The sequence below is a fragment of the Scyliorhinus torazame genome, chromosome 13 (genome assembly GCF_047496885.1).
Source record: "Scyliorhinus torazame isolate Kashiwa2021f chromosome 13, sScyTor2.1, whole genome shotgun sequence".
Taxonomy (NCBI): domain Eukaryota; kingdom Metazoa; phylum Chordata; class Chondrichthyes; order Carcharhiniformes; family Scyliorhinidae; genus Scyliorhinus; species Scyliorhinus torazame.
The window spans coordinates 76,218,261-76,243,645 of NC_092719.1; the positions used below are offsets into that span (position 1 = coordinate 76,218,261).

Sequence of the window (25,385 nt, forward strand, 5' to 3'; positions counted from 1 at the left end):
GTAACAGGTGGTGATTAGACCCTATCCCAGTGGAATTCTTTTCAGAGTCCCAAGGAGTTTCAGTTTGACTCCTGGCAACTTCGAGAGAAGTCTTTTTCCTCTGTGTTTTTCTCCAGAAAATCTTGAGTGTATTTCTGAATCTACAGAGTACCTGAATTAATCTATCTACAGGAAAATCAGTACAGGCTGCAAACAAAGAGCAGAACTTCTACTCTCGCCAGAAAGGCTGTGACTGCTGTACTTCCAGAATTGCAGAGAACCTGGATGAATGAATCTACAGAGGGGACTATTACAAGCTGCGGGCAGAGACTTTAACTTGAAAGTTTGCTGTGAAGGAAGGTGTGCTTAAAAACTATCATCTGAAACAGAGTATTTTTTCTTTTGTTTATTATTTTTACCCCTTTCCACCCTCTGAGTTTGTCTGTTGTGGGGTGAGAGGAGCACTGAAAGCAGGGGTGAGAGGAACAGCAGCAGGGACAAGAGCAGCGAAAGCAGGGACGAGACTGCAAGAACTGAGATGAGGAGGAACTACTTCTCACAGAGGATGATGAATTTATGGAGCTCGCTGCCCCATAGTGCGGTGAAATCTAAGTCATTAAATGTTTTCAAGAAAGAGATAGATATATTTTTGATGATAAACGGGTTAAAGGGATATGAGGAACATGTTGGAAGGTGGATTTGAGACCGGGAAGAGATTCGGCCATGATCTGATTGAATGGCGGAGCGGGCTCAAAGTGCTGATTTACCTACTTCTGCTCTTAATTCCAATGTTCCTATGTCACTGACAGGAAGGCTGATGATTGGAGGATGATGAGTGTTTATTAGTCCCGTCCTACAACAAAGCCTGGGTCATCTCTAATTCCCTGCGACTGGGCCAAGACCTTACTCCGCTGGGACCATGTGGTGGTTGGCATTCAACGACCAGCCCACGTTAAAAGAATCGTTGCACAGGCATCTTCCACTCACCCAAATGAACTTCAGGAACTTATGGACAACACCACAGCAACAGACCTGAACATTGCACCGCCACCATAGCCCGGGAACTCTAGCGACGTAACATTGAAATTGCTGCCCTGAGTGAGACACAACTGGCAGGAGAAAACCACCTTAAAGAACATAGTGGCAGACTGGTTCGACGAGAACAATCAGGAGATCCAGGATCTTGACCGCAAACTCAGGGTGTTCCTGAACTGGCAGGAAACCAACGTACAGGCAACTGAAGGCTGAGGTGACAAAGAACTCGCGATCTAAAGTACAGATGGTGGGTGAGAAAAACGCAGGAGACTCAGCAATTCACGCCAACCACAATGTGAACGGCTTCAGCGCAATTAAAACAATTGACGGTCCAAGTATCCAGGGACCCACCCCACTGAGAGCCAAAAACAGGCGCTCATCAAAGACAGCGAGGCAGTCAACACCCGCTGGAGAGAGCACTTTGAGGATCTCCTCAACCAAGACACAGCCTTCGACGCAAGCACCCTCGACACCATCCTGCATCACTCTACCATCCAACCATCTCAGTGTAACCCCAGCTTTCCATGAAATCGAAAACCCATATGACAGCTGAAAAACAACAAGGCCTCTGGTGCAGATGGAATCCCTGCGAAAGTATTAAAATGCAGCGGTGACACACCTTTGCCATGGATCCACAACCTCATCAACCCTTGTCTGGAAGGAAGAGAGCATGCCGGGTAATCTCAAATCCCTTGATTGTGATCATCTTCAGGAAAGGAGGTAGGTCTGACTGGAAATTAGAGGTATTTCCCTACTCCTCAGCACTGGAAAGGTCCTCGTGAGAACCCTCCTTAACTGTCTCCTCTCAGTGGCTAAAGAGCTCTTTCCTGCGTTTCAGTGCGGCTTCCGCCCATCAAGAGGCACAATGGACATGATCTTCAATGCACGACAAATCCAAGAAGAGTGCAGGAAGCAGCATCAACCTCTTATGTGCCCCCCTTCAATTTTGCAACGGCCTTCGATTCTTGTCAACCTTGAGGGATTGTGAAACATCCTCTTCAAATGCAGCACCATTCTGATCCTTATCCAACAAAACCACCACAGACCCAAGACGTGTACAAACTGGGGTCAAACAGGGCTGTCTCATCGCACCAACACTCTTCTCCAGCTTTCTCGCAGCAACACCACCCCATCACCTTGAAGCCCCCTGCTGTGGAATGGAGCTAACCTACCGGACAAACAGGAAACAGTTCAACCTCTGCCTTCAGGCCAGAACCAAGATCAGCTCAAAATCTGTCATCGAGCTGCAGTATGCCGATGATGATGTATGCGCATACTCAGAGACTGAGCAACAAACCATTGTCAATTCATTCACCAAATGAATCAAAGCATTTTAGAGAATGGGCCTCAGACTAAACATCCAGAAAACAAAGGTTCATTACCAGCCTGCTCCTGCCACATCCCCAACCATCAAGATTCATGGTGAGCCACTTGACAATGTGGATCATTTCCCATATCTCGGGAGCCTCTTCTCAGCGCGAGCAGACATCGAAGATGCTTAAGTAGGGTGCTCTTTCCAAGGGCCGGTGCAGACTCGATGGGCTGAATGGCCTCCTTCTGCACTGTAAATTCTATGATACTATGAAATCCAGAATCAATTCCATTGTTCCAGTGCAGTCTTCGGACACTTGAGAAACATAGAAGACCAAGGCCTCAAATCCAGCACCAAGCTCATGGTCTGTGCTGTTAGGTAATTTGGACATTCTGAATTCTCCCTCTGTGTACCCGAACAGGTGCCGAAATGTGGTGACTGGGGGCTTTTCACAGTAACATTGCAGTGTTAACGTAAGCCTATTTGTGACAATAAAGATTATTGTTGTTATTAAATGCAGCCGTGGTCCATGCTGTGATATGGACAATGTACAACAGACATTTCAAATGCCTGGCGATATATACCAAAGTTGACTCCGCAAAATCCTGAAAATCCACTGGTAGGATAGGTGTACCAACGTGAGCATCCTCTCCCATGCCAATATCCCCAGTATTGAGGCACTGGTCACACTCAACCAGCCTCGATGGGTGGGCTGCATTGTCTGCATGCCCAAAACGAGACTCCTGAACCAATGGCAATCGATTGCTGGGAGGGCAGAGAAAACTCTGCAAGGACACTCTGAAAGTCTCCCTAAATAAATGCAATATCCCTCTTGACTCGTGGGAAACGCTTGCCTTGGAACGCACAAACTGAAGAAGCAGCATTTTTTATTTTTTAAATTTAGAGTACCATTGATTTTTTCCAATTAAGGGGCAATTTCGCGTGGCCAATCCACCTACCCTGCACATATTTGGGCTGTGGAGGCGAAACCCACGCAAACATGGGGAGAATTTGCAAACTCCACAAGGACGGTGACCCAGAGCCGGGATCGACCCTGGGACATTGGCACCGTGAGTCAGCAGTGCGAACCACTGCGCCAGCATGCTGCCCTGGAGAAGAAGCATTTGGAAACGCGCCAGTAAACTTGAGTGTCACAGGCTGGAGCATGAGGATGCCAATCATTAACAGTGGAAAGAATGCAGAATCCACAGTGTCCCACCCACCTCATCAAACACCAGCTGCCAAACCTGTGGCGGAGTCTGCGGATACAGGATTGGGCTATTCAGCCACCGCAGAACCCACCTCCCGGAGTGGAAGCAAATCATCTTCAACCCTGATGGTTTGCCCATGAAGAGGTTTGACTTGTATGTGTGTGTAGAGGGTGGGGGCCAAATTAAAGTGGGGAGTTAGGAATTAATTAATAGCTAACCAGTTGAATTTGCTGCATAGTTCATTATAATTCTTGTTATAAATAAACCGTAATTGTGTTTGAATTTACAAACCTGGTGAATATAATTATTGGCCCATCAAGGGTCAAAGACTTTGGGTATTTTTATAAGAATTATTGGTTAATTAACTTGTGTTACGACTCCGGGCCAAATGTGGCAGAAATTGACCACGCATTTGCCCAGGGTGTCGTAACATAATTTGGGAGCTCGTGTCCTGGATCTTTGGAACAGTCGGCAGCGAAGTTTGGGTTGCACTATAAATTAAAAAGAGGCACTAGGTCTGTAGTGATAACACAGGATGGCTCTGGAAACTGCTAAGGGTTTTCTTAAGGTGGACGACGTATCTCTAGTTTATTGAAAAGAGCTTTGAAAGACGAGCAAGTTTAATTGGCTGGGGAATTATAAATAGAGGTACCAGCTGAGAAGGTGGAGATTATTGAAATGATTGCTCGACATTTAAATTTGAAAGAAATGCTCGAAACACAGAGCCCACGAGGTAGTGTAGCATCAAGGATATTTTCTGGTGGGGAAATTGAGCTGGAGATAATTTGGTTGCAGTTTGAGCATGAAAAGGAATTATTTAAAAAATTGAAAATGAAGCAAAAAGAAATGGAGATGCAGCAAGGAGAAATTGAGCTAACGCAAAGAGAAAAAAAGAAATGGAATGCAGCCAAAAGAAATGAAGAGGAAGCATAACAAAAAGAAATAAGAAATGGAGATGGAAATGAAGTTGGAATTAGAGAGAGGAAAAAGCAAAAGAGAAAGAGTTCCAGATTAGGGCACTAGAAATTAGAGGGGAGCATACTCCTAGAACAGAACCCAGTGGCGATATGTTTAAATTGATACCGCCTCCAAAAATTCAAAGAGAAGGAGACCGAAACTTTGTTTTTGAGCTTTTGAGAAAATAGCAATCCAAATGGGGTGACCAAAAGAGAAGTGGACATTACTCATGTAGAGTCAATTGACGGGGCAGGCACAGGACGTTTATGCTTCCCTGTCAGAGCGGGTGTCTAGGAATTATGACTAGGTGAAAATAGCTATTCTGGGTGCATATGAATCGGTTCCTGAAGCATATAGCCAAATTTTTGGAATTTAATGAGACAGTCTGGACAAATGTATGCAAATTCAAAAGGATATAAGCATTGGGAGTTGCAACTACCTTTGAGGCTCTGAAAGAGGTGATTTTCTTGGAGGAATTTAAGAATTCCCTACCTTCAATGATAAGAACCCAGGTTGAAGATCAGAGGGTCCAAAAAGGGAACAAAAGTGGAGAAAACTACAGGGTAGACTTACTTTAACTGGGACTTGGGAGACCTGAGGTAAATACTGCTGTGGGAGCAGGTGTGAGCAATGAGGTGGAGGAGGTATTTGCTGGGTTTTTGTCTAAGGGGACGATCACCCAATTTTTCTCAGCTGAGGTAGCCAAACCCATAACTGTTTCAAGGGACACAGATGCGATTCAAACTCTCTTACTGGAGAAGAATTTGGTTTTCCCTCCAGAGAGCTCAATGAAAGCTACGGTATTGGTGAATGGAATAAGCAGGGATTATATCCCAGTTCAATTGTATAAAATATAACTGGAGTGTGATTTTATGTCATGTCCAGTAGTGGCCGGGGTGGTTTAGAAATTCCCAATGGACAGAGTAGACTTACTTTTGAGGAATGATTTGGCGGGAGTAACGGTGGTAGCTTCACCTATGATTACAGAGAGTCCGAGGGAAGTACTGCAGATAGCACATGAGATACCAACGGGAGGGGTTGTGAGAATTAGGAAAACTCATTGGGCATTAAATGATTCAAAGAATGAAATGTGGACATGCATTAATCACCTATCGAATGATAATTGCAATGAATCTGATTCTACTGATACTGATGAAATTATCTCCACGTGAATCACAGAGATTTGTCGAAGATAAAAGCTAGTGGAGAACCAGATTCTGAGAATTCTGAAGAGACCATAAGAAAGAGGAATCTGAAAAATTCAGTAGAATAACAGTGATGGAGAGTCAAACGCGAGTTCTGAATCAGATTTCGGTTCTGGTTATGAAGTAATAATAAACAGCTACTGAAAATACCTGTCACTGACTGATCTTGAACAAATGACAAGTTACTCTTCCAAAGCTAGGAGGGAAGACAGCAAATCATGTCCGTATTCCTCTATTTCCTCCCTATTCATGTACCCATCCAGATGCCCCTTAACTGTTGCTAATATGCCTACTTCCACCACATCCTCTGGCAGCCCGTTCCATGCATCCACCACTTTCTGCATGAAAAACTTTCCCTGCACATCTCCCCTAAACTTTCCTCCTCGCAGGGTAGCACTGCAGTCTCATGGCACCGTGTTCTCAGGTTCGATCCCGGCTCTGGGTCACTGTCCGTGTGGAGTTTGCCCATTCTCCCCGCGTTTGCGTGGGTTTCGCCCCCACAACCCAAAGATGTGCAGGGTAGGTGCATTGGCTACGCTAAATTGGCCCTTAATTGGAAAAAATGAATTGGGTACTCTCAATTTTTTTTTTTTTAAACTTTCCTCCTCGCACCTTGAACCTGTGCTCCCTTGTAATTGACACTTCCACCCTTGGAAAAAGCCTCTATCTACCCTGTCTGAGCCTCTCGGTTCTCCCCATAGCCTCCATCTTTCCAGTGAAAACAATCCTAGTTTGTTCAACCTCTCCTCATAGCCAACACCCTCGAGACCAGGCAATATCCTGGTGAACCTCCTTTGCACTCTCTCCAAAGCTTCCAAGTCCTTCTGATAGTGTGACCAGAACTGCACGCAATATTCCAAATGCGGCCTAGTTAAGGTTTTATATTGCTGCGACATGATTTCCCAACTCCTGTACTCAATGCTCTGGCTGATGAAGGCAAGCATGCCATATGCCTTCTTTTTTTTAATAAACATTTTATTGAGGTATTTTTGGTATAGAAACAACAAAATAGACAAGATACATGAAACCATAGACATAGTGCAAAAACCGTTGACCTTTCGTACAGGTCTCACCCTTATTGACCCCCATCTCTAACCTAACCTTCCCCCCCCCCCCCCGATGATTAACTTTCCGCAAGGAAGTCGACGAACGGTTGCCACCTCCGGGTGAACCCTAACGGTGAACCTCTCAAGGCGAACTTAATTTTCTCCATACAGAGAAAGCTAGCCATGTCCGATAGCCAGGCCTCCGACTTCGGGGGCTTTGGGTCCCTCCATGCCAAAAATATCCATCTCCGGACTACCAGGGAAGCAAAGGCCAGAATATCCGCCTCTTTCTCCTCCTGGATTCACGGATCTTCCGACACACCGGAAATCGCCACTTCTGGACCCAGCGCCACCCTTGTTTTTAAAACTTTGGACATGACGTCCACAACCCCTGCAAAATCCCCGAAGCTTTGGACACGTCCAAAACATGTGGACATGGTTCGCAAGCCGTCCCGCGCATTTTGTGCACCTGTCTTCCACCCCAAAGAATCTGCTCATCCGGGCCACTGTCATGTGAGCCCGATGTACAACCTTAAATTGTATCAGGCTGAGCCTGGCACATGTTGCAGACATGTTGACTCTACTCAACGCGTCTGCCCATAAACCATCCTCCATCTCACCTTCCAGATCCTCCTACCACTTAGGCTTCAGCTCCTCGGTCTGCGTCTCCTCCGACCCCATAAGCTCCTTATAGATGTCTGAGACGCTCTCCTCCCCGAACCACCCTCTGAAAATTACACTGTCCTGAATCCCCCTCAGTGGTAGGAGCGGGAAGGTTGCCACCTGATTACGAAGGAAGTCCCACACCTGCAAGTATCTGAATTTGTTTCCCCTCGCCAGCCAAACGTTTCCTCCACGCCCTCATACTCTGTAAACTCCCCTCTATGAACACATCCCCCATCCTCTCAATCCCCGCTCTCCGCCATACACTGAACCCCCCATCCATACTCCCCGGGGCAAACCGGTGGTTATCACAAATTGAGGCCCAAACCGATGCTTCCACTGCTCCCACATGCCGCCTCCACTGGCCCCATGTTCTCAGGGCCGCCACCACCACAGGGCTGGTGGAGTACCATGCTGGCGGGAGCGGCAGAGGCGCAGTTACCAACGCCCCGAACTGGTGCCCTTACAAGAAGCCGCCTCCATATGCACCCACACCGACCCCTCCCCCACCACCCACTTCCTGATCATGGCTATGTTAGCCGCCCAGTAATAATTGCTAAAATTTGGAAGCGCCAGCCCGCCTCTCCCCGGCTACGCTTGAGCATTACCTTCCTTACCTGCGGAGTCTTGCCCGGCCAGACAAAACCGGTGATCACCCTGTTGACCCGCTTAAAAAAGGACCGCGGAATAAAAATGGGGAGACATTGAAATACAAATAGGAACCTCGGGAGGTACGTCATTTTCACCGTTTGTACCCTCCCGGCCAGCGACAACGGGAGCGCGTCCCATCTCCGGAAATCGTCCTTCATTTGGTCCACTAGCCGGGCCAGATTCAATTTATGCAGCCGGTCCCATTCCCGCGCCACTTGGATGCCCAGGTACCTAAAACTACTCCCTACTGACCTAAACGGCAGCTCCCCCAGTCGCCCCTCTTGTCCCCTCTCCTGAACCACAAACATCTCACTCTTATCCATGTTTAGCTGATACCCCGAAAACCGGCCGAATTCCCCTAAAATCTTCATGGTTTCCTCCATCCCCTCTACTGGGTCTGAAATGTACAGAAGCAGATCATCCGCATAGAGCGAAACCCTGTGCTCCACCCCCCCGGACCAGTCCTCTCCAGCTCCTTGAAGTTCTCAGAACAATTGCCAAAGGCTCTATAGCCAGCGCAAACAACAGTGGGGAGAGGGAGCATCGCTGTCTCGTCCCCCGGTACAGTCTAAAATAGTCCGAAGTTGTCCTGTTTGTCCGCACACCTGCCACAGGATCCTGAAGGAGATACTACTGATTGATAGGAGGTATGCGGAGACCCCAGAGGCAGGGCTATTAAGGGAACGGCGGAGGTTGCAGACGGAGTTTAGTTTGCTGACCACAGGGAGCGCGGTGGAGCAGCTGAGAAAGGCGAGGGGGACGATTTATGAACATGGGGAGAAGGCCAGTAGAATGCTCGCACAGCAGCTTAGGAAGAGGGAGGCAGCTAGAGAGATAGGGAAAGTAAAGGACGGTGAGGGGAACCTGGTTGGTGATTCGGTAGGGCTGAATAAGGCGTTCAGAGATTTTTACAGCAGGCTGTACAGGTCGGAACCCCCTGCGGGGCTGGAGGGGATGAGGCGCTTCTTGGAGGGGTTGAATTTCCTAAAGGTGGACGGTGAGCGAGTGGAAGGGCTGGGGGCCCAAATTGGGCTGGAGGAGATAGTGGAGGGCTTGACGGTCATGCAGGCGGGTAAGGCCCCGGGTCCGGACGGGTACCCAGTAGAGATCTATAAAAAGTTCTCGGGGATATTGCGGCCAGTGTTGTTGAGGATGTTCAATGGGGCAAGGGAAAGAGGGGTGCTGCCCCCGACGATGTCACAGGCAATGATTTTGCTGATTCTTAAGCGGGACAAGAACCCGGAGCTGTGTGGGTCCTACAGGCCGATCTCCCTGCTGAATTTGGATGCCAAGTTGCTGGCCAAAATCTTGCCCTCCAGGATTGAGGACTGATCCGGACTTTATTGGGGAGGACCAGACGGGGTTTGTTAAGGGCAGGCAGTTGGTGACCAATGTAAGAAGGCTGATAAATGTGATCATGATGGAAGGTAGGGTGGTTGAGGCTGTGATCGCAACGGATGGAGAAAAGGCTTTTGATCGGGTAGAATGGGACTATCTGTGGGAGGTACTGGGACGGTTCCGATTTATAGAATCATAGAATCATAGAAGTTTACAGCATGGAAACAGACCCTTCGGCCCAACCAGTCCATGCCGCCCAGTTTTTAACCATTAAGCTAGTCCCAGTTGCCCGCACTTGGCCCATAACCCTCTATACCCATCTTACCCATGTAACTATCCAAATGCTTTTTAAAAGACACAATTGTACCCGCCTCTACTACTACCTCCGGCAGCCCATTCCAGACACTCACTACCCTCTGAGTGAAGAAATTGCCCCTCTGGGCCCTTCTGAATCTCTCCCCTCTCACCTTAAACCTATGCCCTCTAGTTTTAGACTCCCCTACCTTTGGAAAAAGATGTTGACTATCTACCTTATCTATGCCCCTCATTATTTTATAGACCTCTATAAGATCACCCCTAAGCCTCCTACGCTCCAGGGAAAAAAGTCCCAGTCTATCCAGCCTCTCCTTATAACTCAAACCATCAAGTCCCGGCAACATCCTAGTAAATCTTTTCTGCACTCTTTCTAGTTTAATAATATCCTTTCTCTAATAGGGTGACCAGAACTGCACACAGTATTCCAAGTGTGGCCATACCAATGTCTTGTACAACTTCAACAAGACGTCCCAACTCCTGTATTCAATGTTCTGACCAATGAAACCAAGCATGCCGAATGCCTTCTTCACCACCCTGTCCACCTGCGACTCCACCTTCAAGGAGCTATGAACCTGTACTCCTAGATCTCTTTGTTCTATAACTCTCCCCAACGCCATACCATTAATTGAGTAGGTCCTGGCCTGATTCGATCTGCCAAAATGCATCACCTCACATTTATCTAAATTAAACTCCATCTGCCATTCGTCGGCCCACTGGCCTAATTGATCAAGATCCCGTTGCAATCCTAGATAACCTTCTTCACTATCCACTGTGCCACCAATCTTGGTGTCATCTGCAAACTTACTAACCATGCCTCCTAAATTCTCATCCAAATCATTAATATAAATCACAAATAACAGTGGACCCAGCACCGATCCCTGAGGCACACCACTGGTCACAGGCCTCCAGTTTGAAAAACAACCCTCTACAACCACCCTCTGCCTTCTGTCGTCCAGCCAATTTTGAATTCAATTGGATTTGGGCGGGGCTTTATTGACTGGGTCAGATTACTGTATCAGGATCCTGTGGCATGTGTGCGGACGAACAGGACAACTTCGGACTATTTTAGACTGTACCGGGGGACGAGACAGCGATGCTCCCTCGGTATATATGTGCATAAGCTTGGTTTAGGAAAGGGATTGGGTCACAGGGTGTTGTTGCTGGGGGGGGGGGGGTAGAGAGTTAAATGGGCCGGTCAAGCGGTCCAGCGGAGATTCACACGGATGATCCCAGGAATGGTAGGCCTAACATACGATGAACGTCGCGAGGATCCTGGGATTATATTCATTGGAGTTTAGGAGGTTGAGGGGAGATCTAATAGAAACTTAGAAGATAATGAATGGCTTAGATAGGGTGGATGTAGGGAAGTTGTTTCCATTAGCAGGGGAGACTAGGGGGCACAGCCTTAGAATAAAAGGGAGTCACTTTAGAACAGAGATGAGGAGAAATTTCTTTAGCCAGAGAGTGGTGGGTCTGTGGAATTCATTGCCACAGAGGGCGGTGGAGGCCAGGACGTTGAGTGTCTTTAAGACAGAAGTTGATAAATTCTTGATTTCTCAAGGAATTAAGGGCTATGGAGAGAGAGCGGGAGTTGAAATCAGCCATGATTGAATGGTGGAGTGGACTCGATGGGCCGAATGGCCTTACTTCCGCTCCTATGTCTTATGGTCTTAACCAGTCTGTCCGTCTCTGCCCATTCAACCTTCTCCCTATGAGCCCGGATCGAGATCAGCTTTCCCCCTTACCACTGCCTTCAGTGCTTCCCAAACCACCGCTGCCGAAGTTTCCCCTGTGTCACTGACCTGCAGAAAGTTCTGAATGCATTTCCTCAGCCGCTTTCACATCCCTTCATTCGCCAAAAGTCCCACATCCAACCTCCAGTGCGGGCGCTGATTACTGTCTTTACTAACCTGCAGGCCAACCCAGTGCGGTGCATGGTCTGAGATTGTGATCGCCGAATACCCCGTGTCCACTACCCCAGCCAGAAAGACACTGCTCAAAATAATAAAATCAATCCGGGAGTACACTTTATGCACGTGTGAGAAGAAGAACTCCTTCGCCCTCGGCTGCCCAAACCTCCATAGATCCACTCTCCCCATCAGCTCCATAAACCCTCTTAGCTGCTTTGCCATTGCTGGTACCCTGTCCGTTTTTGAGCTTGACCGGTCGAAGCCCGGGTCCATAACTGTATTGAAGTCCCCTCCCATGACCAACCTGTGCGAGTCCAGGTCCTGCATCCTCTTTATGAACTCCACATCATCCCAATTTGTCGCATGCACATTTACTGATAACACCTGCACCCCCTCCAGTTTCCCACTAACCATAATGTACCTACCTGCCACATCCGAGACTATTCTACCCACCTCAAACACCACCGCTTACTAATCAGGATGGTGACCCCTCTAGTGTTTGAACCTAGCCCTGAGGGAAACACCTGGCTGACCCAGCCTTTCCTCAGTCTAACCTGGTCCTTCTCCTGCGACATCACCATGTCCGCCTTCAATCCCCTAAGATGCGCAAACACGTGCCCTTTTGACCGGCCCATTTAACTCTTCCCCACCCCCCCCCCCCCCCCCAGCAACAACACCCTGTAACCCAATGCCTTTCCTAAACCAAACATATGCACCCCCCCCCCCCACCCCCCCCCCCCCCCCCCCCCCCCACCCCCACTGAGCTTCCAAGAGCTAGCTCACCCAGCTAGCTTGGTGGCCCCCATCCCTGGTGTCAGATAGTCTCCCACCTATTGTTCGTTCTCTCTCTCTCTCTCTCTCTCTCTCTCTCTCTCTCTCTCTCTCTCTCTCTCTCTCTCTCTCCCCCCCCCCCCCCACCCCCCCTCATGCAAACAAACTCCAACATCAAACAATCCCCACACAATTGCCCAACAGAAAAACACCCAAGATCAAAACTAGTACACCTCCACCCCCAACAGTGCAAATGAAAACCTAAACTCACCCAGCTCTACTGCTGGTTCCAAGCAAAACTAAAAACTTTTTACAAAAACAGAGAAACAAAACAGAAACACGAACGTTGCAGCCAAGTTCAAAAAGTTCTCAGTCCTTCGTCAGCCCTTTCTTTCTTGCAAAGTCCAACGCGTCCTCAGGCGACTCAAAGTACAAGTGCTGATCCTCGTGCGTGACGCAGAGACGGGCTGGGTATAACAGTCCAAACTTCACCTTTTTCTTGAAAAGGATCGTCCTGATCTGACTAAAGCCTGCGCTCCTGGCCACCTCCACGTTCAGGTCTTGGTAAACCCGCAGGATGCTATTGTCTCACTTGCAACTCTGGATCTGCTTGGCCCACTGCAGAATAAGCTCCTTATCAGAGAACCTGTGGAATCTCACCACCACAACCCTCCAGGGATCTCCCATTCGCGGCTTCTTCGCAGGTGCTCTGTGAGCCCTATCCACCTGCAAGGGCTGGGAGAATGCCCCGTCCCCCAGCAGCCTCTCCAACATACCTGCAACGTATGCCCCAGCGCCCGTTCCTTCGGACGCCTCCGGGAGCCTGACAATTCTTAGGTTCTGCCGGTGGGACCTATTCTCTAGGTCCTCCACAATCTCCAGAAGCACCTTTTGCTGGTCCCTTAGCACCCCCACCTCCAGTTCCACCGTGATCTGATGCTCCTCCTGCTCAGCCAGCGCCTTCTCCACCTTCTGGATCGCCCGATCCTGGGTATCCAACCTGAGCTCCAGCCGCTCAATCGATGCTTTTATCGGGTCCAAGCAGTCCCGTTTCTGCGTAGCAAGTCTTCTTATTTCTGTCCTTACGAACACTTCTAATCCTTTTCTCCATGCACCGAAGTGGGAATTCAGTGGAGAATTGCAACTGACATCCGTTCTGGAATTCAAGTCCGTTAAAAGATCGGGGGAAAAGGTCCAAAAGTCCAACAAGAGCGGGAGTCACCAAATGTGCGACTTACTCCTTCATAGCCGCCACCGAAAGTCGGCAAATGCCTTCTTAATCACCTTGGCCACCCTTGTTGACACTTTCGGGGAACTGTGACCTGCACTCCCAGATCCCTCTGTATGTTAATGTTCCTAAGGGTTCTGCCATTTGCAGTATAATTCATACCAAGAAGAAATTGACGTGGACTTTCCTGAAAGTTATTTGTTCCCGCCTTTTGCAGTAAACCCATTGCCATTCACTTCAGGTGCAAATATTTCCCAGAGCATGCCTGCTTTGAAGGAAAATATACATAATAGCATGCCATTAGTTGTTCAGGGCGGGGACAGCAGGGACTGTGACGTGACATCAAGCGAACAACTGTTTAAAAGTCGACAGTGCCTCTTCAACGTGAAAGAAGCAAATAGCAAAGGAAATGAAATAATCAGCAATCAATTTCTTTTAAAAAAATTTAAGAGCAAGGTGGATGGAGAACCATGTAGTGGTTCTGCCACCGCATTTGTTAACAACAACCAGAAAGTTAATGGGGCCAATAATGTGCTCTCCTCTGATTCGGAAAATGAAGAACTCTTGAAATCTGGAAAGCACAAACTGTTTCAGTCCGTATTACTAAATGGAGATAAGGGGCGAGATTCTCCGACCCCCCGCCGGGTCGGAGAATCGCCGGGGGCTGGCGTGAATCCCGCCAGTTGCCGGATATTCGGCGGGGGCGGGAATTGCGCCGTGCCGGTTGGCGCCCCCCCCCTGCGATTCTCCGGCCCGAATGGGCCGAAGTCCTGCCGTTAAAATGCCTGTCCCGCCGGCGTAAATTAAACCACCTACCTTACCGGCGGGACAAGACGGCGCGGTGGGCTCCGAGGTCCTGGGGGGGGGCGCGGGGCGATCTGGCCCCGGGGGGTGCCCCCACGGTGGCCTGGCCCACGATCGGGGCCCACCGATCCGTGGGCGGGCCTGTGCCGTGGGGGCACTCTTTCCCTTCCGCTTTCACCACGGTCTCCACCATGGCGGAGGCAGAAGAGACTCCCTCCACTGCGCATGCGCGGGAATGCTGTCAGCGGCCGCTGATTCTGCCGCGCATGCGCCGCCCGGAGATGTCATTTCCACTCCAGCTGGCATGGCACCAAAGGCCTTTTCCGCCAGCTGGCGGGGCGGAGTTTAGTCCGGCGCCGGCCTAGCCCCTTAAGGTTGGGGCTCGGCCCCCAAAGATGCGGAGCATTCCGCACCTTTGTGGCGGCGCGATGCCCGGCTGATGTGCGCCATTTTGGGCACCAGTCGGCGGACATCGCGCCGATACCAGAGAATTTCGCCCAAGGGCTGCGATTACGAAGACTCCAATGAAGAAGTAAAAGCTGTAAAACAAAAAATGGTGCATATAAAGCCAACCAACTCTGTGAAGGTTGAACCCTCAGCTGTACTAGTGACTGACAGTATCCATGTGAGGGAGAAGAGTGACTATAAAGCTAGAGGGGTTGAAGAGTGTTTGTTGATTTAAAATGAACATAATATTTCTCACAGCATTGTGGGCACTGCTTGTAGTTTGGCTGTGGAAGATCCTTGAAATTTGGATAAAGATACATTGGGCAATCAGAAAAGACTGGTTACATTACACTTGATACTGAAACAGAGTTGTAGGAAACCAGCAGGGGGCTGGTCAACTAGTCATGTTATAGACATAAGAAACTCAGCCAATAAAACCACATCTGTTTCGACTAACATCAGAGACTGGCTCAGCTAGAGACTGAAATACAGTGCATGTTGGACATTTTGCAGAAACAAGTGAAAACGCTGTGGTCCACAGAACGCCAATTTGAGAGACTGAAGGCTATGTTACTGGCCGCCTCTGACTTTTTCTAGACCATTTAAAATGGCCATAGACGCAAGTGACCTAGGGTTAGGGGCAGTGCTACAACAGGACGACAAGGAATAGAGGAGCCAATGAGTATTTTTTTAAAAAAGCTAATTCCATCCCAAAGTATTCCACCATTGAAAAGGAAGCCATAGCTTTTTACTAGCCCTTCACTTTGAAGTATATGTCCAACATGACAATCAACAAAACTTAGTTTATACAAACCATAATCTGCTTGCGTTTATAGTAAAGGTTAAAACCTGGAATGCAACGCAAGGTTATTCCATTGGAGTTGATTACAACAGTTCAATGTTAAAATTCTACACATTCCCAGAAAGGGTAATGTAATTGTGAATGCTTTGTCACACGTTTAAGAGTTGTCGAATTACCGGGAAGGAAACTTAACAGAATGGGGAATGGATGTTTGTTTGTGATTTTTATGTCTTGCATACCTCATAATGAAACGTCCGTGTCCTGAAGTTTCATTCTTTTAGGGAGGGAGGTATGCAAGGTCCTTCCTGTATTATTCCCTTGCTTCCCCTTTAACTTTGCCGTGATTATTTTTGATCCATGGATGATTAATAGACATGTACCTTTAAGTCAAGCAGGATTGATGGACATGATCTTTAAGTCAAACAGGATTAATGGACATGTATCTTTAAGGCGAGCAGCAGAATTCAGAAGTTACACAAATGCCAGCTGGTTGAACAGGAGGCTTCAGACTTGTTGGCACCAAAGAGAGAGAGATGGACTGGGACTTGGATTGATTGATTGGCTGGTGGCCAATGAATGGGCCAAAAAGGCCATACTCTGCCTGATAACAGGTGGTGATTGATCCTATCCCATTGGAATGATTTTCAGTGTCCCAAGTAGTTTCAGTTTGACTCCTGGCAGCTGAGAGAAGATCCTACTCTTTTGTTTCCTCTGTGTTTCTCTCCAGAAAGCCTGTGCATGCTGTATTTCTGAATCTACAGAGCACCTGAGTGAATCTATCTGTAGGAGAACCAGTAATGGCTGAAAACAAAGACCAGAACTTGCTACTCTCTCTGGAAAGGCTTTGACTGCTGTACTTCTCTGAAATTGCAGAGAACCTGAATGAATGAACCTACAGAGAGGACTATTACAAGCTGTGGACAGAGACTTTAACTTGCAAGTTTGTTGTGAAGGAAGGGTACTAAAAACCATCATCTGAAACAAATACTTTTTTTTCCCTTTGCTTATTATTTTGACCCCTTTCCACCCCTCTGTTCGGCTTGTATGTGTGTATAGAGGATTTGGGGCACGTTAAAGTGGGGAAATTAGGAATTAGTTAATAGTTAACCAGTTGTATTTGCTGCAGAGTTCATTACAGTAGTTATCAATAAACATTAATTGTATTTGAACTTACAAACCTGGTGACTAATTATTGGGCTGCCAATAAGAATTATTGGTTAATTCACATGTGTTGTGACTCCAGTTCAGGTGGGGCTGGAATTGACTGTGCACTAGCACAGGGTGTCGTAACAACTGTGACAGAACGTCTGAACTTGTCTTGCGTGCATTATATCAGTGCTTTATTTTAAAACGTCAGTTATTTATTCACGGTAGCATTGTGGATAGCACAATTCCTTCACAGCTCCAGGGTCCCAGGTTCGATTCCGGCTTGGGTCACTGTCTGTGCGGAGTCTGCACATCCTCCCAGTGTGTGCGTGGGTTTCCTCCGGGTGCTCCGGTTTCCTCCCACAGTCCAAAGATGTTCAGGTTAGGTGGATTGGCCATGATAAATTGCCTTAGTGTCCAAAATTGCCCTTAGTGTTGGGTGGGGTTACTGGGTTATGGGGATAGGGTGGAGGTGTTGACCTTGGGTAGGGTGCTCTTTCCAAGAGCCGGTGCAGACTCGATGGGCCGAATGGCCTCCTTCTGCACTGTAAATTCTATGATCTAGGATAACTTAATTTTAAAGTGCCACCTTTATTGAAACTGACCTAATTAAATATCCTGACTGTCTAAATTCCTTTTATACTGTTTTTTTTTGCCCCCTTTTAATTTTCCTGAATGTCACAATTGAGAAGGTGAAATCTGTAGTGGATCTTTATGTATATGCAGGACAGCAATACATATTTTTGGATAGAGCATTTATCAGTTACACATTTATTGAATATTATGTCAATGAGATTTGTAAATTTCTTTAACTTGGCTCAGATTGATTTTGTTTAATAATTTGAATGTTTCCTGTACCAGTTAACCACAAGATGGCATTGTAAATTGCATGCAGTCTACTTTTGAGCAAAATATATTTAATGCACATGAAACCTTTTCATCACATTGAAAATTACACTTTATCAACTGGAATAATCTTTATTGTCTAGCTTATTTACATTGGTAGCTCAAATGTTAGGCTGCTTCCAATGTAAGATGAAAATAGCTTGTGAATAGCAGCATTATGGAAGATTGCTTGCTGTGTTCAGTTCCTCCCAGGCAGGATGGAAGGTAATTCCTGCTGTGCTGAGATCCTCCTAAGATCAGGCACACATCATGTAGAGCGTTGCAAGTGCTTAGTTAGCAATGTCAGATGCAGCTGAACGGGTTCTTCCAACCCTTCACTCAATTTTATTTTCCTCGACAAGCATTAAAAGCAGCAATATCAGATTTAAGAGTATTTTCTGTAAACAGTATGTATAAAAGTTCTAATTTTCCTCTTTGCTCATTTGGCTATAATGTGGTGCAGAATGACACTAACAACTTGAGTTCAATCGCTGCACTGGCTGTGGTGGTTTCTTGCTCTCTCACGAGTGCTGTCTCTCTCCCTCTTCTGCTTTTTCCCTTTGCGCCATCGCCCTCGTGCCACCGTCCTTGTGCCCCCCTCTCTTGCGCCCCACAATGCCTATTGTTTCTCACAGGTTATTGCTAATAATAATTAACAGAACAAACAATACGTACATGTGTGAAGTCCAAGCAACTAAGTCTAGTTGTTTTATCTGGTTGTTACTATCAGCAACTTGAGATGTACACAAATTAATGGAATATACAGTGCAACATCTCTGCGTGACACTTGAGGCTCTTTTTGAATACTAACTGGACTAACATGAAAACAAAAGGTTCATATATTTATCCTCCAACCAAGTTTAGGGATCAATGGAATGTGCACATTCTCCCTGTGTTTGTGTGGTTTTTGCCCCCACAACACAAAGATGTGCAGGACAGGTGGATTGGCTGTGCTAAATTGCCCCTTAATTGGAAAAAATGGATTGGGTAAAAAAAAATTTAGGGATCAGTGTCACTCAGAATTTTATTTGCTTTGTGACTGACTTTGTCTATGCTTGCTTTATGTAAGATAACATGGAAATAATTAGTATTGCACTTGAAAGCCAGTATTCCAAGTTTACATATCCAGGTATGTAATGAAATCGTTTCAGTGCCCTTAATTAGTTAAATCCTGATGTCTCGGCCAAATATAAGAAATATATTTTACCTGTTTGAAAAATTCACCAATGTTGGTGGATAAATGGTTCGCTCTCCACCATTGTTACAATGTGGAATTTAGAACAAGAAATGTTTGCATCAGAGAGCTGCTCTGTTCATTGGGGTATTTAATTTGCACTAATCTCTTCCTTGGGGTTAGCAGACTTGAGAAGCCCTATGGCTGGCTTGGAGTCATCCCCTGTCCAGAGTTTCTAATAGAACTATTTTAGGACACGTGACAGTCCCATATTATGTGACATGAGAAGAGAAAATAAAGGAGGAAAGGAAACCTACTTGGCTGGAAAATTTACATTGGGAGAAAAAAAAATCACCTTAAGATGTTTTAATTTTCCCCTATTCTTAACCTTAAAATAAAAAAAAATGTCTTGTATTGCATACTGCAAATTCTATTTAAATATGCAACTTTCGTTTTTTTGAATAATGGATATGACAGAAAAAAAGCAAGGATGAGACTTGGTGTAAATTTTATACAACACACAGGTTTTAATATAGTTGGAAACCAGTGTAGAGGTGTGAATAATTTTAACTCTGCACTCTCTTAATTACACAGACGATTGCAGACAATTCAGTTTAAACTTTCCTTTGGTTTTTCATGTTATAGGAATGAGTTAAGATGTCACTACAAGGAGTGTCAAATTTCCCAGAATTATGCATTGAAAAGTGCAGTTGCAGAAGGCAACCAAGTTAGTCGAGCATATTGACATGTATAGGAAGTGTGTGAAATACAGAGGAATGCTGCAGGGGAGCACTAATTTTATGCATATGCTAATGAGGTGTGACAAGGACAAATTATTTATGTACTTTTTTGAATAATGTCTGTTCTGTTTTGTTCCTATAAGAGAAATAGATTTTTAAAATTTAAATACTGACAAGGATTTGGATTGATTTTCTGGTCATTTGTTTAACATTTCTTGCTCTTACTCCTCGTTCACAAATCAACCAGTAAACTGGACTGACAAACATTTAAGTTTCTCACATCTGATAATGATAGTTCATAACCCATTCGCAGTTTGCTTTAAAGTCTGCATGTACATGGATACATCATTTTTATAAATTTGGGACATGCTTTATTGCCAAAGAGAAGCCTGTTTTATGATGTATTGTTATCTATTGATGCAAAGGTACAAATTCAGTTCACCACATGAAATGTATTCAGTTGTTAGGCTGTCTAATAATTAAAGTGCAAGAGTTGATTAAAATCTAAGGGGATGGATAAAGATATAGGGCACGATTCTCTGCTCCCGCGCCATTTCAGAGAATCGCCTGGGTCACCAAATTTTCCCACGACGCCCTCCGGCGATTCACGGAAGCGGCCAGATCGGCACAATCGCGTTTTGTGCGGCGCGGTCCAGTGAATCGCCCGAGACAGCCAAAATGGCGATTCACCAGTACCCCTGCGATTCTCAGTGCCGGATGCGCCTGCCCAAAACGGCGGGTTCCCCCCGGCGCCGTCCACACCTGTTCGCTCCCGGCGGGAACAGCGCGGGAATGCTGGAGGTGCGGCCTGCGGGGGGGGGGCCTCAAATGGGGTCTGGCCCGCGATCGGTGCCCACCGATCGTCGGGCCGGCCTCTGTGAATGAGGACCTCCTTCCGCAGTCCCGCAAGATCAGTCGGACATCTTGCGGGGCGGACTCGGGGAGGACGGCAACCACGCATGCGCGAGTTGGCGCCGGCCAACCTGCGCATGCACGCCAGTTATGTGGCGCCGGCTGCGTAATGTATGCGACGCCGCCTTTACGCAGCGCCAAGGCTTGGCGCCCATTTTCGGGCCCTGAATCGGTCGGGGCAGGGGCCTTTTCGCGCCGTCGTGAACCTCAACGGCGTTCACGACGGCGCAAACACTCTGTCTCCATTTCAGAGAATCGCGCCCATAGTGTGAGATTCCTTTTTAGTTTGGCACTATGTGACTTTCTGACTTTCCATTTAATGCATTTATATACTTAATTATTATGTTCACTCTGCTTCTGTCTGTATCCATTACATTAACATTGCTCCTGCTAGTAAGAAATCTTTCTCTGGGGAAGTATTACAATGATGTTCAGCTTGCTGCCTTGAATTACTTTATTGAGAGTGTGAATGTCATGGAAAAAATTGGCTGTTCTATAGAAGTAAGTTGGGATGAAGCTGTTAGCGAATGGAGTTCAGTGCGTTAAAATTGTACTATAAAGTGCTACTTCTGAAATGTCAGTGGATGACTGGGGCAAGAATAGTTGGTGGTATTTGTCGTCTTCACAACAGTCTCCTCACATTAAATTTAACCATTGGCCGACAGTATCGTAATCCTGCATTTATGCAGAAAGCTTTACATTATTCAACCTACATAGGATTGCATTAGGTAACTGGTACAGAAACAGGCCATTTAGCCCAGCTGTTCCATGCTGGTGTTTATGCTTCACTTGAACCGTCTCACCTTTTTGCATTTAAATCTTATCACCATAACTGCTATTCCCTTCTTTCTCAAATGTTGTTTTGCTTTCCCTTTGTATGTTCGTATGCAATTCTTGAAGTGTGTTCTAACCAAGATTTGATAATGGTTTTGATAAACTTCCCTAGTTCTTAATTTCACCCTCGAGCTTGTTTTTTTTTTAACGACCGTGCAAATCTGTGATGCAAGTTAATGATTGATACATTTGTAACAAAAACAGAAAATACTGAACAATCTCAGCAGGTCTGAGAGGATCTGTGGAGAGAAGGGAACTAATGTTTCGAGTCTGGATGACTTTGTCAAAGCGAAACTCAATTCATCCAGACTGGAAAAGTTAGCTCCCTTTTCTCTCCACAGATGCTGTTAGACCTGCTGAGATTGTCCAGTATTTTCTGTTTTGGTTTCAGAATCCAGCATCCGCAGTAATTTGCTCTCATCATCAATATATTTGTAACCCTTTGCTCTTGTACTAAACCTAGACTTGCACCTCCCAATTAATAAGTGACCTCTCTATTCATACTACCATATTTACTACCGTACATTTATGTGGTGAACTTCATTTGCCAATTATTTGCCCATTCTGCTAGGTTATTAATGCCCTTCTGTAAATTGTTGCCGTTCCCTTCACTCCCTCAATATTGACTATCCTACAATTTGGTGCCATAAAAGCACTGTTTAATTTTGTTCCTAATGCAGTTCTTTTGAGTCATTTGCTCATTTGCATGATGATAGGACATGTTTCCCTCTTTCTTATGTGCCTCCTTTTTTGTTGCAGTACTTGTTATCTGTATTGTGTCACATGTTAGAATTGAGAATTATCTCTCTTGTACAACCTATGAAGTCGTGCCTTAATTGGTTTACATTACCATACAGCCCACAAAGTCATGCCTTAATTTGTGTGCATTACCATAATTACCTTTAAAGTTAAATTTGCAAGGAAATTTAGATGCAATATATTTGGTTTCTTTCTCCGGTTGTATGCTCAGAAACCTTTAAATTGGAAATTAATCCTTTGATATTGGCTAATATAAATAAGAGTGCAATTAAGGTGGTGTTTGTGTTTTCTTGCAACATTCGACCAAATTAGAAAATAAATAAGCCAGTGCAAATGTGCATTATATGGTAGGCTCTACCAGATGAAAGATTGCACAGTACAAGATGAGTGATCTCGGCTCATTTGTGTTGAATTGGCAGTTTCACTACAGCTCTATATGGTCTCCTATTTCTTAGTGACATCAGACCAAATCAGAGAGTTATCATTTTTTCCACTTTCTGGTCAGAAACCTAGATAACAATAAAGTCACTGATTAGTATTCCATTATAAACAATTATGTCGCACCAGGCTTTTATGGCCGGGATTCTACGGGTCAGCCCACTAAGAGCGGGATTCACGATCGACCGCAGAATAGTGATTTGGGCCAAAATTGTGACTTGCCCCAGGCTTCAGACCAGTTGCGCATCTCTGGGCCCACCCCACCGGCCATACTGGAATTCCCACCCACACCAGTGAGAACATGCAAAGTACCAATAAGCATTCATTTGGGGGCAGCACGGTGCCACAGTGGTTAGCATTGCTGCCTCACGGCGCCGAGGTCCCAGGTTCGATCCCGGCTCTGGGTCACTGTCCGTGTGGAGTTTGCACATTCTCCCCGTGTTGCGGGGTTTCGCTCCCACAACCCAAAGACGTGCAGGGTAGGTGATTGGCAACGCTAAATTGCCCCTTAATTGGGTACACTAAATTAATTTTTTTAAAAGCATTAATTTGAATGTGATTAATGCATTGGAAATCTGATTCACCTCCTGTCCTTGATGTCGTTCCCCCCCCCCCCCCCCCCCCCCCCCCCCCAAAAAGCTGGAAGTCACACAGGCATGATTTGGTGCAAGTATTGAGGAACATGGACCTTACGGCTTTCAGTCTGAGCGGTGGCAAAGGATTAAGTACCTTCTCAACACTTGCCTCCAGTGTGCCGAGGGGAATCCTTCATGGGAGGTGGAGGTCAGGGGGTTTGTGCTGTGCTGGGAGTGCTCAGGTCGGGGTCCTTCCTGGGATTGTGCTCGTTTGGCTGCAGCCTTGAAATCCTTTAAACAGTCACTATGTGAAAATTAAAGTTTTTTTCATAATAAAGTGAAAGTTTTCTCATCTGTGCCCCTAAACCCTTGAAAATGTTTGTCAGTATGCCAAGTGTAACGGTCTGAGATGAAGGTAAAAATAATTCCTTCAAAGTTGTCGAAACCTTTGAAGTGGTTTTCACACATTAAATTTCATTGGCCTTTAACGTATGCCTAGATAGCTTGAAAGCATTGTTCACATTCAATTTCATGACCCATTAACTGCTAGTAGCTTTTTGATTGACAGTTCGAGGCAGTTTCAAAGGAGATTCAGATTACTTATTTATATAACTGCTGGGATCTATTAACTAGATAGCAGGTATTTTCAGAATAGCAGGTTTTTTTAAATAAGTCTACCTCTTTGTTCTCTCATGTTTCCCAGAAGGTGCAGGGACAGCCTCTCAAACTGCACTTTCTAAGAAGGGGGTTACTGAAGGTAACGGGGGGAGGGGGCTTTTCAGCGATTTGGGGAGGTGGAAAATCTGCAGCAGCTTTTTGAGATGGAAGCGCCATTTAAAAAAGGCGATCTAATCGCTGAAGTGTGGGACCTGTCATTATATTTCACCCTTCTCATCTGCAGTGTGGACCCCAGCTATGGAGCAGCACGGGAAAGCCGATTCAGCTTTAAAACATTTTTTAAAAATTCTAAGTTACCATAACATTGCATGTCAGGGACGCTCTAGCACCAGCGAGAATCACTCCCGCTGGAGGGAGCATTTAACCGTGGTTCTGGGCAATCGTGCCCTATATGTTTTGAGAGAAAAAAAATCCGAACAGTTATTTACATTCTAGGATGGCAACTCAAATTTTCATTCTTACCCATTGTAGGGTATGCTGTCTTGAAGCTGTGTAACTGTTTAGTCTTCAAGGAAGTAGTATGGTTGTTGAAAGACACACTTGAGAGTGTGCAAGCATGGTAACACATATATGAACCTGATTGTGAGGAGAGGAGCGGGTTCTGCAGTGACCCCGCTGATATTTCCTGCCTAGCTGAAGGTAGTCACTTGAGATAATATTGTGATTCTATGTACCACAGAGAAATAAATATCTTTGAGAGAGGAACAGGGCAGAGATTAGAATAGGAGGGGAGAAACTGGACATTGGCTGGATAATCTCAGAGTGGTCTGGCTGGTTGTGATTCCTTAAAAGATTGCAAGAGATGTGGACATACAAACATTCGATTTGGGAGTAGGCCACGAAACCCTTCGAACCTGTTCCACCATTCAATAAGATCATGGCCTTATCTGATTGTAACCCCAATCCCACAGTTATGCCCATCGTCAATAACGTTTCACCCCTTGTTAATCCAAGAATCTATCTGCCTTTAAAATATTCAAAGACTCTGCTTCTACTGCCTTTTGAGTTCCAGAGAATGAGTGACCCCTTATTTTTAAACAGTGACCTCTGTCTCTAAATTCTCCTTCTCCGAGACCATCTCGGAGGATAGCTCCGAGGATGCCACAGCGTAGATACACGCACCTCGGTGGGCAACATTAGTGGACATGTTTCTGGGGTGCAATCTGGTGAGCACCATGCAGCCGCTGATGCACATCAGGTGAAGGCAGGAATTCCCACGCAAGACAGCAGCTGGAGGGCTGCTAGAATCCAGGACCAAGATGGGTCCCAGTCAGATGCTGAGCCTCCGGAGCTGCTGGAGATGTTGGGGAGCGACTGGGACATCCAGAAGGAAATGTCAGTGACACTCCACATCCATAGCCAATTGGAGGAGACCCAGAGGCTCCTGGTGCAGGAGATATTGCTGGCAATGCATGGCACCGAGGCCAACACTGCTGGGGTGGCAACCGCAGTGGAGAGCCTGGAGCACGACGTCAGCAGCATGAGTGATGGTGTCCAAGGAGTTGGAGCAGTCAGAGATGGCAATGGTTGAGGGCCTCGGTCGACTGTCTGACTCGATGGGGCACGTGAC

General features: G+C 46.3%; 1 protein-coding gene across 2 annotated transcripts in view; it reads left to right on the forward strand.

Annotated features, from left to right (window-relative positions):
• etnk1 (ethanolamine kinase 1) overlaps positions 1–25,385 on the forward strand; it is a 103,185-nt gene that overhangs the window by 70,153 nt on the left and 7,647 nt on the right. The window contains exon 8 of one of the 2 annotated variants that reach the window (XM_072471806.1): positions 172–320. The exons of the other annotated variant lie outside the window; for it this stretch is intronic. Within the exon in view, the coding sequence (XP_072327907.1) occupies positions 172–232 (61 nt within the window). The 3' untranslated portion in view covers positions 233–320. Of the gene's footprint in view, positions 1–171; positions 321–25,385 lie in introns of those variants that run through there. 2 annotated transcript variants of the gene reach the window in all.